The sequence below is a fragment of the Oryx dammah genome, unplaced genomic scaffold, assembly GCF_014754425.2.
Source record: "Oryx dammah isolate SB20612 unplaced genomic scaffold, SCBI_Odam_1.1 HiC_scaffold_16, whole genome shotgun sequence".
Lineage (NCBI taxonomy): Eukaryota > Metazoa > Chordata > Mammalia > Artiodactyla > Bovidae > Oryx > Oryx dammah.
In genome coordinates, this window is record NW_024070200.1 from 25,197,721 (window position 1) to 25,211,945 (window position 14,225).

General features: G+C 46.1%; 1 protein-coding gene across 2 annotated transcripts in view; it reads right to left on the reverse strand.

Annotated features, from left to right (window-relative positions):
- Window positions 1-4,541: 4,541 nt before the first annotated feature.
- NPAS3 (neuronal PAS domain protein 3) overlaps window positions 4,542-14,225 on the reverse strand; it is a 954,232-nt gene continuing 944,548 nt past the window's right edge. For both annotated transcript variants that reach the window (XM_040256781.1, XM_040256782.1), the window contains 2 exons: window positions 11,013-11,137; window positions 4,542-9,010 (listed from right to left, as the gene is read on the reverse strand). In XM_040256781.1, the coding sequence (XP_040112715.1) occupies window positions 7,629-9,010; window positions 11,013-11,137 (1,507 nt within the window). In that variant the 3' untranslated portion in view covers window positions 4,542-7,628. The remainder of the gene's footprint in view (window positions 9,011-11,012; window positions 11,138-14,225) is intronic.

The following is a 14,225-nucleotide window of genomic DNA, read 5'->3' on the forward strand; positions in this document are numbered from 1 at the left end:
GTGTAGGGTGGGCTCTAATCCAATATGACTGGTGTCCTTATTGGGAAAGGAGAGACGCACCTGGTGGAGAGAACTCCATATGAAGACGCAGTGACAGGGAGACGATGGCCCAGCGATGGGGAGGCAGAGATCAGAGTGGTGTGTCATGGAATGCCCAGGAGGGCTGGTCCCCAGCAGAAAGTAGGAGAGAAGCAAGGAGCAGACTCTCCATGAGAGCCCTTCAGAAGGAACCAAGCTGCGTGACACCTTGAATTCAGACTTCAGGTCTTCAGAATTGGGAGAGAATAAATGACTGGTGTTCGGAGCCAGCACCCAGTTGGTGGCCGTAAGCTGGCCCTAGGAAACCCGTATGGGGGCCCTGACAGATCCTGGTGCACCCAGATGAGGGAGACTAGGATGGCAGAGGGATCCCCCACAGTGCCACCAGAGGAGCCGTGAAAAGAACTGGTGACAGTTACCCTAGAGATTTACTGAAACTCTGACATCCATCTTCATCTATTTGGAAACCACTCAGATGGCAGAGGGTTGAGATTTAGTCTGTGTAACTCCAGAGGGAAGGTTTCAGCTCAACACCTTCCAAGTATGTTAATCCATAAGGCCGGAAGGACCCTTACCACTAGAATTAGGGAGTTGTGATTTCTACACGAGAGAGTTTGTCTCGGTTGCTAAGAGTCTCTGGATGATGACTGAGTTAAGATAGCTCACCGCTCATCTGTGAGGGTACACTATTAAGGGATACCTTCTAGTGAATCTAAGATCCGCTGGTCTAGCTGTCCACGGGCTGTGATGTCAGAGTTTACTAAGTCAGTTATTAACGGCATGGGCTCTTTCCTCTTCCTCCTTTCTTTATTCGTGGTACCTGACTTACGCTTGAATACAGATTAAATAGTATTGTGGATGCACACACACATCCTCCAACCAACATTTCTTGACGGCCAACCCTGGGCCAGCCATATGGACTACCCAAGAAGGCAGGAATGAATGAACTCACTGCCTTATCCGTTTTGCCATTCCTTTCTTGGTGGAAACTCAAAGCCATCCTGCCAAACCACGTGGACATTTCTCACAGAATCTCTGTCTCTTGACAAGTCATGTTTCATCTTTATTTTTCAATGTGTCTTCATCCATCAGTGTTCAGTAGATCTTCACCGAGCCAAGACTATTCATAAATCATTGAGCTAGGCTGTGGAGGATACATGAAAATGAACAAGCCATGATTTGTGTCTGTGGTGAATCTACCAGGTCAGCCCCATTCTTTACAATGGTTTCCTAGGAGATACAGAAAAGCGGAAGCATCTAAGGGTGTTAACTTACCTTAGCATCCCAGAATTGTTTCTTAAGCCTGCTAGTTGTCATCATTCTTTGGCAATCATGCTCATGAACAAGATTTGCTTTTTTTCATTACATGATATGAAACATTAGCAAAGCTATTCTTCCTTCTCTCCCAAGTCCTTCAATCTTTCTAATTTTTGAACCTGGATAACAATCTTCTTGGCTTGAACAGACTCTCTTCTGGCCTTCAAAATATACATGATCTCTTACTTTCAATGCAATGCATAGGCCAATGTGGTTTCAAATTGTTTTAAATATGGTTAACATAAATATGCTTTGTCTCAGTTCAGTTCAGTCGCTCAGTTGTGTCCGACTCTTTGCGATCCCATGAATTACAGCACACCAGGCCTCCGTGTCCATCACTCACTCCCCGAGTTCACTCAGACTCACATCCATTGAGTCAGTGATGCCATCCAGCCATCTCATCCTCTGTCGTCCCCTTCTCCTCCTGACCCCAATCCCTCCCAGCATCAGAGTCTTTTCCAGTGAGTCAACTCTTCACATGAGGTGGCCAAAGTACTGGAGTTTCAGCTTTAGCATCATTCCTTCCAAAGAAATCCCAGGGCTGATCTCCTTCAGAATGGACTGGTTGGATCTCCTTGCAGTCCAAAGGACTCTCAAGAGTCTTCTCCAACACCACAGTTCAAAAGCATCAATTCTTCGGTGCTCAGCCTTCATAGTCCAACTCTCACATCCATATGTGACCATTGGAAAAACCATAGCCTTGACTAGATGGACCTTTGTTGGCAAAGTCATGTCTCTGCTTTTGAATATACTATCTAGGTTGGTCATAACTTTCCTTCCAAGGAGTAAGTGTCTTTTAATTTCATGGCTGCAGTCACCATCTGCAGTGATTTTGGAGCCCCCCAAAATAAAGTCTGACACTGTTTCCACTGTTTCCCCATCTATTTCCCATGAAGTGATGGGACCAGATGCCATGAACTTTGTTTTCTGAATGTTGAGCTTTAAGCCAACTTTTTCACTCTCCTCTTTCACTTTCATCAAGAGGCTTTTTAGTTCCTCTTCACTTTCTGCCATATGGGTAGTGTCATCTGAATATCTAAGGTTATTGATATTTCTCCTGGCAATCTTGATTCCAGCTTGTGTTTCTTCCAGTCCAGCGTTTCTCATGATGTACTCTGCATATAAGTTAAATAAGCAGGAGTACACAAAGATGGGTAAGAGTTATAGTCCCAAAGGACTAACTAGTTCTTTTTTTTTTTTTCATTTATTTGACTACACTCTTAGTTGCCACATTCAGGATCTTTATTTGTGGCCTGGGGACTATTAGTTGTGACCCATGGAATCTAGTTCCCTGAGCAGGGGATTGAACCTGGGCCCCCTGCATTGGGAGTATGCAGTCTTAGCCACTGGACCACCAAAGTCCCCTAAGACCAGTTTCTTTATGCTCAAATGAATGCATGTCTTCCCTCTTGTCCTGCTTGCTACTTTATGTTGCTCTTGTTCCTCATTGTCAAGTAAATAAGTAATGGTATCAGTTGGGAAGAAGAGATACAGAGAGCTGGCCTTAAATCCCTGCTCTGTCCATTACTTGCACACTGAAGCCTTGACAAAGTGGCTTGCTGCCAGCCCAGTGAGGGAAGAGTTCCTGGGGGAGCTTCTGGGGAGCTCAGAGCTCCCATTCGGCTGGCAGCCGCTGGGCTGGGGAAGTGGCAGGGCTGCCTCATTGTCAGGGGTCTGTGCCCAGAGCTCACTTCCTCTTTTTTTGGCCAAGAAATGTTCTTTATTTCATTGTGACAGACTTTTAGCATGGGTGGGTATAAATAAAGGACAGGAAACTTGATACTAAGGATGCTTGAGCTTGTAAGAATCCAGGATTTCTACCATTTCTATTGCAGAAGCTCCAAATATTGTGAGGGTTTCAATTCACCCATCACCATGTCTGACTTCCCCTTTTCAACTCCCAACTGCTGCTAGCTCCAGATCTCAGGGCTGAAGGGGTGTCCAGAATTAAAGGGTTATGGCCAACTAACTTCATCACTGGGCCAACAGAGTCAGCCCTCTGCCTTGGTAGACCCTCCCCCATGCAAAGCTCTGGAAGCCACACTCACAGCTAAGCGCCAGCTCCGTCAGCATCTTGAGAGAGAGTGCCTTGGGTAAGCTGGCTTCAACACTCACTGTCTGTTCCGGATTGTGTTTCCAGCTGCTTCAATTTGTTTGCTTCTCAATCTTGCTCTACTAAATTCTGACTCTCAAGAGCAAAAGGAAAGATATATTTTGGCAAAGTAGTTGAGAGAACCCAGTTCTGTATTCTCAGTCACTGTCTTCCTATTTCTAAGTACTTATTTCCAGGGATCCAGAAAGGGCCTGCTGAAGATATCTAGAGACCCGCAACCATAACCACATTACCACATATCCACCAGTCTGAAGCAATTCTCCATCAACCAAAAGTACCCTTGAATTGGCAAATGTCACTGGAGACTCAAAGTAGGACATGATATTTATAACAGCCAGGAGATTTTGGACAAAGTATTTACCTTTTCTTTCCGTTCAACCCATCCATGTCTTCATTTTCTGGAGTGCACAGACTTAACAGGTGACCCACCTGCATCCTTAATTTTTAGATAACAGCTGAAGTTTTTTCCCTTTGTTTATTTTTTGGAGTTAGCCAGCTGACCTGCCTCAAAGCGGGACAGGCTGGGTGCTGACCTACCCAATAACACAGCACAATCATGACTTACTTGGCTTGTCTGGAGAAAGAAAATACATATTTAGTATAAAGAGAAGCTATAAGCAATGGAACAGTTGGTTATACATTACAGCTTGTAATAAATGAAAATACCGAGTGCATTTTGAATGATTAATGTATGAAAACTGTCACCACTTACTCTGCATTAATCAAGAAAAAAATGCACACTTCCCATAGTGGTTAATGTTGCAGGCCTGTTGTTCAGCTTTGATAATGTGCATAGCAATGCTCATATGACAATGAGTTTGGGTAGCTGAAAATTTAGGATGGTTGCAAGTTTGGTGTAGTATTTGGATTAGCATCTTAATCTGTGCCTTGTCAGCCTCATTGGTACACAAGCTATGCATTTCATCCAAAACTAGCAAAAATATGGATGCTTTAAAATTTTTTTCTTTTTTTTTTTTAAATCAAGAATAATGACCAAGGTACCTGCTTAAACAAATACTACCAGCATTCATTAGTTAGGATGGTTACATGTAAAAGAAATGATGCCAGATAGTAACAAATCCAAGAGAAGTTTATTATGAAAATGGCACCTGCGGATGAAAAATTAAGTTACATAAAGACAACCATGTATGTGACATGTATGAGAATCTACAAAAGTATAAAAAGAACCCTGTTGTAAATGAAGTATGTACATTTCTGATTTGCAGCATTATCAATGGTCAATGAAAAAAAATGTTTCAAAATAAGCCAGGCACTCAGGAAGTTAGGTCCGGGTTAGCTTCACACAAAACAAATGTACCATAGCTGTCGCTTTGTAACGTTTTAATTTTTTTATATATATATTGTAGAGTTGGTAACACTGCTAAGATTTTTACGAACAGAATATCCCTTTCCCCATTATTCAGCTACTTGGCACCAGTCTCCTCATAAAAGTTTTCATATATTTGTACAAGAAATAGTTAAAAACACAGACACAGTCTTCACAGGTAATGAAGTTTTTTTTTTTTTTTTTCATTTTGTAATTTTAACACTATGGATTTAGACAGCAGCTGTGATTATCTGTTAGTTTAAATCACCAGAAATCATTCTGACACAACACAGAAACATTTATAAAAGAAAGAAAAAAAAAAACAACAGCTGTCTAGCTGTTCTTTGTAGCTGATAGGTGCGTTCCTTTGATTGTTCAATAGCTAGAGTAGAGCTTCCAAAATTAATCTTTAAATTTCATGATTGGCCTTCTTCACCTTCTAAAACTACTCAGATCCTTCAAGTAAGCACTCGCTATTAAATTTTGTGGCATTACATTTCTTTTTTTTGTTACTATTCCACAGTGGTTTGGGCCCAACTCATGGAATCAGAGGGCCAGGACGAATCCACGCAACACAGTGATATTCAAAGGACAGCCGAGTTACTCTATTAGCATTGCACACACATAAACAAATATATATGACAATTCTATAGTCCACCCCCCTCCCCTTTTGTTTTTAAAAAATGTTGGTTGACCTTTGAAATAATTTTCTGTCTCACTGGTAAATTGCTTTATGTATTGCTCCATCAGCCAACCTGGAAAGAAACCAAAGAAAAGCACCCACTGCTTATAGGTAGAGCACAAGGGACTCTGGGAATGTTAACAACTGAGGCTATATGGCATCAATTTATTTCAGACATCTGAGCATTATTCTTCAGTGCGTTGCGTGGCACTGCAGAAGAAAGAGTCGTACCCAGAATTCCGTTGTGAGAAAAAATGGCTCCATTAACCTTGAGCTAGTTAAGAGTCTTTTTATCTCTGAGAATGAAAAAGATTTGGGAGAAGTTGGGGTGGTGGGGAGACGAGGCAGGAAAAGGGGAGGCGAGAGAGAGGGAAAGAAAGGGGAGAGGTCAGGAGAATATACACCAGTAAAGCAACAGCAGGAATCTTAAGAAGTGAAACGGAAGAGTCACAGACAGTAGAAGCAGCATAGGGTGACGTTACAGAGGAAGGCCACCACACAAAAATCACTAACCCCCAAGAATCACTGATTCACTAGGACTGCAGGAATGGGACTGTACCACTCCAGACTAGAGATAGAGCACAGAGAAGACAAAGGACAAAACAACTACATTAGCTTAGTATATACTGCATATAGAAACACACATTGAAACTGCAAGGGACTGACGGCCAAGGACACGTACACAGCGCACACATTACAGTTCTCACATCTGTTATTAGATGCCTTAACAAACAGCTGCCAAAAATGGAGTGGAAGAAGAATTTATACTTGACAGTCATTTGGAGTGTTTGACACTACACTGATTTCTGGCAACGAAGACAAAATAGGATTTTTTTTCCTTTTTCTTTTTTTTCTTTTTTTTTTTTAACTTAATGTGCAGTTTTCAGTTGCAGTTATCTGTTTGAAGCTTATTTTAACCCATTCATTAGTTTTAAACCTTATTGGTTCCAACCTAGATATAAAAGAACCAAAGGGGAAAAAAAAAATCCATCAAATCAGTCCCCCAAAATACAACTAAAACCTTCCTTTTTTTTTTTAAGCAAGAAATGAAAAAAAAAGTTAAATATTTTTTCCTTCTTTTACTCTGAAGTGTTATTGAAGTTGTAAAAATTAGCCTCAGTTAGACTGAGAAAAAGAAAGAAAAAAAAGCTCAACAAAAGGCAGAATGTACCTAAACTGCTCCTCAAGTCAGTTTGATTGAGTTTTCCAAAAACCCTTTTAAAAAGGGCTTTCCTGACCCATTAAATTTAATGTGAGGCTATGTTTGTTAGTTGGGAGGTAAATTTTAAGTCCTGCAGCAAACGTTAATGAGGGCTTTGTCTTAACTAACCAAGGAGACTGCAGCAATGGACTCCAGACCAGGACAGAACACACTTTTTGTTTGTTTTTTTCCAAAACCCAGCCCAGGAGCTGCATTTTGTATGAAGACATTACAGATTAATAAATGATAGCACCATGGTTTTAGAAATTAAGTTAATGTTTCAGTAATTAACATTTAGTCCAACTTTTTGTTTTTAAACATTCTAGTCACAGGCCAGAAATTAAGCTTAAGAACCCAAATTATTTTTATGTGCAAGTAAGAAAATCTTAAAATCTTAACCATAAAAAGAGAATTAAATTCTGCATAAAATTCTAAAATGCTATCCCCCTATTTTCAAAGGAATCAGGAACAGAAACAAAACACCACCCCATTTCATTTGACTTAGTCAAACAGGGCACATTGTTTATGCTTGTCTCTTTCAATCTTGATCATATCAAGATCTTTACGAAGAACACCCAATGGTTGTCACTTGAGAAATCTCTTGACCACAAGACTGAGTATTCTATGGCAGAGGCATATACACATGAAAGACATCTCAATAAAGATGCAAAAGAGAGCAAAACAACCCAACACACATCTCAGAAGAAGACAAAAGGGCAGGCAACCGGTCGTCTGACCCTCTGAAGGCCCCAAAAATAAAAAATATCTTTACAGGAAAGAATGAGTCCAGTGAAAGAAAGAAAAGGGGGTGGAACGGGGACCGTCGTGGCGAAGAGAAGATGCTGACCTGCTCGAATTCAAAGTGCTAGAATCAAAGGTCTAAACGAAAACGCCGACGATGCCTCCGGGGGCGGGCGGAGCCCCCCGCCAGGCCGCCAGGGGGCGCCGCTCAGTCCTCCTTGCGCTCCAGAGTCTGTGCCGCGTGGATGCCGTTGCTGTAGACCGGGAAGGGCAGCGTGGAGAAGAGTCCCTCCGCCGTGGTGAACACGTTGCCGGCCGGCATCTGCGTCAGGCCGGCCGCGCTCACCGCGCCGCTGAACGGTCCCGACATGTTGAGCCGATGCACATGGTGGTAGAGCATCTCCATGGGCGTCTTGGGGTCGAGGCCGAAGCCCGGGCTGTTAACGTCCACGAAGTTAACAGCGTGCGCGTTGGGCAGCAGGTTGCCTTGCATGGCCAGGGTCACCTCGGCGGGGGCGTAGCGGATGGTGCCCGTGGTGTAGACCCTCTGTGCGGCCGTGCTGGTGGCCGCCAGGGTCCCGGTCACCCTGTGCACCAGCGGCAGCACGACGTTGCCCGCCTGCAATCTCTGCAGAGCCTCCAGGTCCCCGGTGTACAGCAAGGAGTTGGCCGCGCCCGGACCACCCCCGCCGTTCCCGTTTCCGCTCCCGCCCCCGGGGTGCTTGTCCCGCGGGGACGCCGACAGCGGGGGCGACAGCGGGTCGGAGGCGACGGGGGCCAAGGCCGCGGGGGCCGACGTGCCGAACTGAGTCTTGCGGGCGGTGCCGGTGGCGGAGGAGGAGGTGCCGTCGGCGCCGGGCGGGGTGAGGACCGAGTCCGGGATGGCCACGTGCAGCCCCCCGGCGCCCGCGCCGCCGCCCGGCGGCGACGGGAAGTGCTCAGAGCTGGGGGGCTTGGTCATGCTGTAGGGCGACTCGTTCCGGGAGATCTCCCGGTTGGGCGGGTAATTCCAGATGCTGCTGTCGTTGTCAAAGTTGATGGGCTCCGAGATCTCGGTCTTGATTTTGAGCACCGAGGCACTGTTGGGGGACGACAGTAGCCGCGGGGGCTCCACCAGGCCGGCGTCCAGTCCGCCCGGGCTCGACGCGCTGGACAGGCGCCGGCGGCTGGCGCTGCCGCCCTTCTGCCGTTTCCGCCGCTTCTTACGCTTCTGGTGCTTGCTGGAGGCCTGCGCGCCCGCCTCGCCCGCGCTGTCCGAGTCCTTGGCGCTGTCCGACGACAGCGACTCGCAGTCCTGCAGCCGCAAGTCCGACTCGCTCTCCACGTAGCCGCGCTCCACCTTGATCTGCATCCGGCCCAGCGCGCCGAAGCCGCCCCCGCCGCCGTCCTCGGCCGCCTTGGGGTTCTCAAAGTCCGAATGCTCGAAGCTGTCGTCGCTGTCGCGGCTGTCTGGGTTGCTGGAGCTGTGGCCGTCGTCATTGCAGTGCATGTCGTCGCACGTGTTGCCTGACTTCTTGCGGTCGGGCTCCGGGTCTTCGCTGTTCTCCGACTGGTTCCCCTTCTCGTCGGACTTGGAGTTCTCGTTGTCCTCTGTGTTGGGGGAGACACAGGAGATGTCAGGTTAGCAGCACAACGCGACCTCTCACCTGCGGGGGCAGGGGAGAGGAGGGGCGGGGAGGGCTGGGCTGGGTGTCTTGTCCCATCCTGAGCTGCTGCTCTCTCCACCACTTTGGAAACCTAAAACCTTGGCTTTCTCTCTCTTGAGGACCGAGGTTACGGGGGCCCAGAGCATGGGCCCCATCACCTGGAGGCTTGTTCCAAATGCAGAATCCTAGGCGTCCACCCAGACCTACTGAATGGGATCCTTCATTTGAACAGGATCCCCAGGTGATTCTTAGGCACCTTAACGTCTGAGAAGTTCTGCAAAAATGCTCAGGGAATCAGCGTGAATAACCTGGAATAAGGTGTCAGTGGCACAGGAAAATGATTTGCAAGGTGACCTCCCAAAGAGGTGTGCGTTTTCTACTGGCAAATATTTGCTCCTTATCGAAAACCATACTGTCTATTCCTAGAGTTGTTATTCTTCAGAGCACTGAATGTCATCTGATTCGTTTGTGTGTTTTATTTTTATTCTGTCTTTTCCCTCAACTGGAATACAAACTCCACAGGGCAGGGGAATTTTTGTCTTTTTGGTTCACTGCTATATAATGTATAAATAAGGAGCAGAGACTGTTCTGGAACTCTGCCCTAGTGAAGACCCTCAAATGAATGCAGAAAACTTTTCAAGAGCCTCCTCACCTCCTCCTGCTTCCCTGGGGCTGTCTGGAGTAGAGGCGTATGTGTTCGCAGGAGCAGGTTCCCAATGGATGGGGCTTGTGGTGGGGGAGCCCTAGTCATCTGCCACATTTTAGGGAGGATAGGTTTTCTTAGTCATATAACCTCAAAACATTTAGGGATGATGCTGATTTCATGGCTCTGCTACATGCTTTTGGATGGCAGCCTGGACTGGAACACTTGGGCAAATCACGTCACTTACTCTGGCTTTCCTTTATTTAGCAGAAAAGGTTGGATTAGAAGGAATTTTTGCAGTTGTAAATTCTCTGAGTTATGTGCTCCCTGGATCTATGTGTGCCTGTAGAGGGGACTGGAGATTGGAGGAAAAGTAAATTTTTATGTTAACTTTTCTGTGTTCCAAAGAACTATTCAGTCTGCTTCCCAAAATAGGAAAGGGAAAGCGTGGATTTATTCAGCATAGATTCAGAAAATGACTTAACAGTCCAGCACGCAGAAAGAGTCAGTTACTGATGCCATTGAGTATCCCACTTTAGGGGTTCCATCCCAGCTTAGTGAGCATGTGAACATTTGGGGCTCAAAGTCACAGTCTGTCTTGGAGCAACAAAGATAGCCCTGCTGTCTGCTCTGGTAAAGAGGGTGAGCTCGCTATGGGGTTAGGGCAGGGCTGCTTCTGTATGGAGAGCTGACATTAAGTGATGGCTAAATCAGTCAGTCTCTGTATATTTGTGTGTATATATATACCATAATATACCCATGTGTATTAATAACAACATGCATATATGTATATAGTTTTACATATTTATATACAGGTATGTGTGTGTTAGTCACTCATTCCTGTCCGACTCTTTGGAATCCAGTGGACTGTAGCCCACCAGGCTGCTTTGTCTAGGAATTCTCCAGGCCAGAATACTAAGGTGGGTTGCCATTCCCTTCTCCAGGGGCTCTTCCCAACCCAGGGATCAAAGCGAGGTCTCTCGCATTGCAGGCAGATTCTTTACCATCTGAGCCACCAGGGAAGCCGATATACATGTATATATTTATATAATACCACATACATAAATGTGTGTGCTTTATATATGTGCACATACATATATAATGTGTACATATGTATGTAGTGGTATATAAGTATATATACATATATGTGTTGAGAAAGGCTCAGTAATACCTTGACATGACTTACTTCTCTATATAAAATTTGACCAATTGTTTCATTCAGATGATGGCCCTCTGGCCGTTGCCCACCCCTCATGTTTGGAAAGGCAAGCTTTAACCACAAAACATGGAGAAGTTGTAATACCTGTAATACCTGAGGTGTCTTTAGAGTCTGACTCAGAGTCGGAGGTCTCCGAGGACTCCGAAGTTTTCTCCGGCAGGTGGGGGAGCTGTGCGATGTCCATTGGAGTGTCCTTGTACTCGGGGTTGCTGTGGGGGAGGGAGGCATTCATCAGGACTGCATACACCCATTTGGGATGGCTTGCTTTTGACCATCCTTTTTCCACTTCCGTGCCCCAAACTTTGGGGAGCTCAGAGAGTTGGGAAGACTAACCATGAAATCATTTCTCAGCTCATCACGGGACTTTTATAGAAGCTTGGATTGCATGGGGTACAGATGCACTTGCTACATGTAAGCATTTGAATACCCCAACGCTACATGAAAGCCACTGAAAAGCTTTTAAATAATCAGATACCACTGGGGGCCAGGGAACTGTGCTGCTTAACATTCCACCCCGTCTCACACCTGGGGAAACAGGATGCGCAAAGTACCCTCCACAGTTCATCCCCCTGCCTCCTGGGCTCCTAATGAGGCCATCGTTTCAGTACCCTTGTGTTGGCTTCTTGATGGAGCTCCTCAGCTGTTCAGATGGCTCTGAGGCTATGTGTGTGTGTAGGGGGGGTAGTGGGGGTAGTGGGGGGCAGAGCCCCCAGTGCCTAACGCTCTGACAGATGCACAGGTGCGCCTTGGGCTGCATGGATTATGGCTACTGAACTGTCAACACACCCATTACAATCACATTTTCATCTGCTCATGTGGTGTACACCTGTGGCTTGTTAGCTGAAATCTGATTGCAGTGGGGAGAGTCCCAGTGTGAGAGCGGCCCTAACAGAATACATCTGACCCCATCTGCACAGAAGTGCTTAATTTTTGTTCCATTTTTAATTCAGAAGAATGCCTCTCCTGGAAAAGGGAGTGTGTTTGGTCAGTCTGAGCTAGCGATCTTCATGAAATGCTGCTCCAAGGCCAGCCTAGCACCCAAGCAGGATAGGCTACCGTAATCTGAAGGTTTAAGGAAAGCCTCTTTCCTCCAAATAGAGAATGCCCTCTTGTGTCCTCCTGTTGATATCATGGCCAGTCAGCCAGACACCTACCATTGATGATGACTGGCTCCCTAGCTTATTTCTAGTGAAATTCCTATATCAAAGAGGCACTGTTTCAGTAACTGCTCTACAATCACCAATATCCCCGGGGTGGGGAGGGGGGGTGGCATTAATTCTCTAAGATAAATGATCGGGGATTTAGCATTTACTCCTTAGTGTGAATTAGCGTTAGCAGCAGAGCCTTCTCTAGCTGAGCCGAAGGTGGGAAGGTGGCCTTAACCCTTACGCAGTCTCTGTGATTCTACCACGTGTTGTAAGGGCATAGGAAGAAGACTGGAGGAAATGACTGAAGTAATTTCAGAACAGGGAGCTGCAAGCCTAAAGGGGGCCCAGAAGTGAGGAACTCTGGCTAGGGGAGGGAGGAGGAAAATACTGCTCGGGGAGGAGCAAAGGATAAGAAGATGGGAGGGAAAAACCAACTTCAGTAGTTGCTGTCTGGCCAAGGCCTGTCTTTGTAGACCTCCAGGTGAGGAAGTGATCCTGGTGGGTGGCTGACTTGGGGGTCCTCCCTCTCACTGGAGCTCATCTTTTTCAGCCTCCTGTGGTCCAGCTGCCATGAAGGTTTCACAAGTTACTTGTCCTCCGACGGACAGTCTTCTAGTAGTGAACCCACGGGGAGCCTTCAGGGAGTCTTCAGGCTTTTTGAGCCAGGAGGCTGGTCTTTGATACCCAAATTGCTTCCTTCCTCTCCAGATGGAACTAGGTGGAACAGGAGCAGCCAATGCTCATGTACCTTGTGATCCTCATCTGCACCAAGAGTGTCGCTCCAGAGTAGCACAGACTGATCTCTTCCTAACCCTCCCCTCTCCCTCTGTTTGCGGGCAGTGTAGGAAGTCATGAGGCTGATGAGGCCATAAGATTCACATGGGAAGAAATCTCCTTGAATCAGGTGAACAACCATGGGATGAGTTTAGCTCCCGAGGTTCCAGCCGCTGGGGGACAGCCATCTTTCAGACTTCTGTGTCCCTCTTACTAATGTCTAATGTTTTTAATATTTATTTGTTTGGCTGTACTGGCTCTTAGTTGTGGCACCCAGGATCTTTAGTTGCAGCATGGACCAGGGAAGTCCCACTAACATCTAAGTTTTAAGAATAATGGATCTCCCTGTCACAACACCATTTTTGCCTAGCCAATGAACATCAATGCCGCAATACCTTGTTCTGTTTTCTCTTTGGCATGTGAGTTTTTATAACCTTCTGCATTGCCTAGAGTGACTATTCCATAAACCTCTAAGTAAAAGAATTCCCTGAAAGCAGAACCCACCTTGGGTATATCACAGAGCATTGTTTGCATGAAAAGTAGGCTTTGGAGAAAGCCCCATTAAATACTCATACTTTTACCTTTAGAGAGACTTAATGTAGAGTAGAAGAGGTCAAAAAAAGGAAAGAGAAAGTAGATGAATGAAGACTCTTCTAAGTGGTACACATTAAAGCCCTCTCTAGAACAATAATCATTAGTGTCTGATTGATATGCTGTTGGGAGCAAGCACATTCATGCCTTCAAGTCACCAGTGGAGGTGAACACACCGAAGGGTCAGCGTGCTGATGAGCCATGGCTGTCAGCATCTCAGTCTCAAAGGAAAACAGGATTTGGGTACTCTCTGTTGAGATTATCAGCCAAAGGGCAACAACTTCCATTCAGAAGACCTACTGGCAGTTCACCTCCTAAGGCCACGTGTGGGCCCTGCTTGGTGGCTTTAGGCCAAGAGAAACCGAAGACTGGAATGACAGTGGTGGGAGGGAGCCAGGCTGGGCAGTTGGAGAATTTCCTAGCAGGATTGGGGGAGAAGATCTCAGACAGCTTGTCCCCAGATGCAGACCACCCAGGCTCTTCGTCAGGGTTACCATGGTGCTCGTCTGAATGCATAGGCAGCAAGCATTTGAGGAAGGAGAGAGGAATGGTATTGCACACTGGAATTCAGGAAGCTGTTGAGCTTGGCTGCATTAATGGGTATAAATTTGAGGATGCATTCAAGTAGCAGTCACACTTGCCTGAGATCACACAGCAGGCAAAAGAGGACTCCTTCATTTGTATATTGAAACTGTCTCGATTCTGGTGAAGTGACTCCCTTCACTTACCTAAACTTGAGTGCTTGAGCAATCTAACCCTATGTAATATGCTCAGGGCTTCAAAG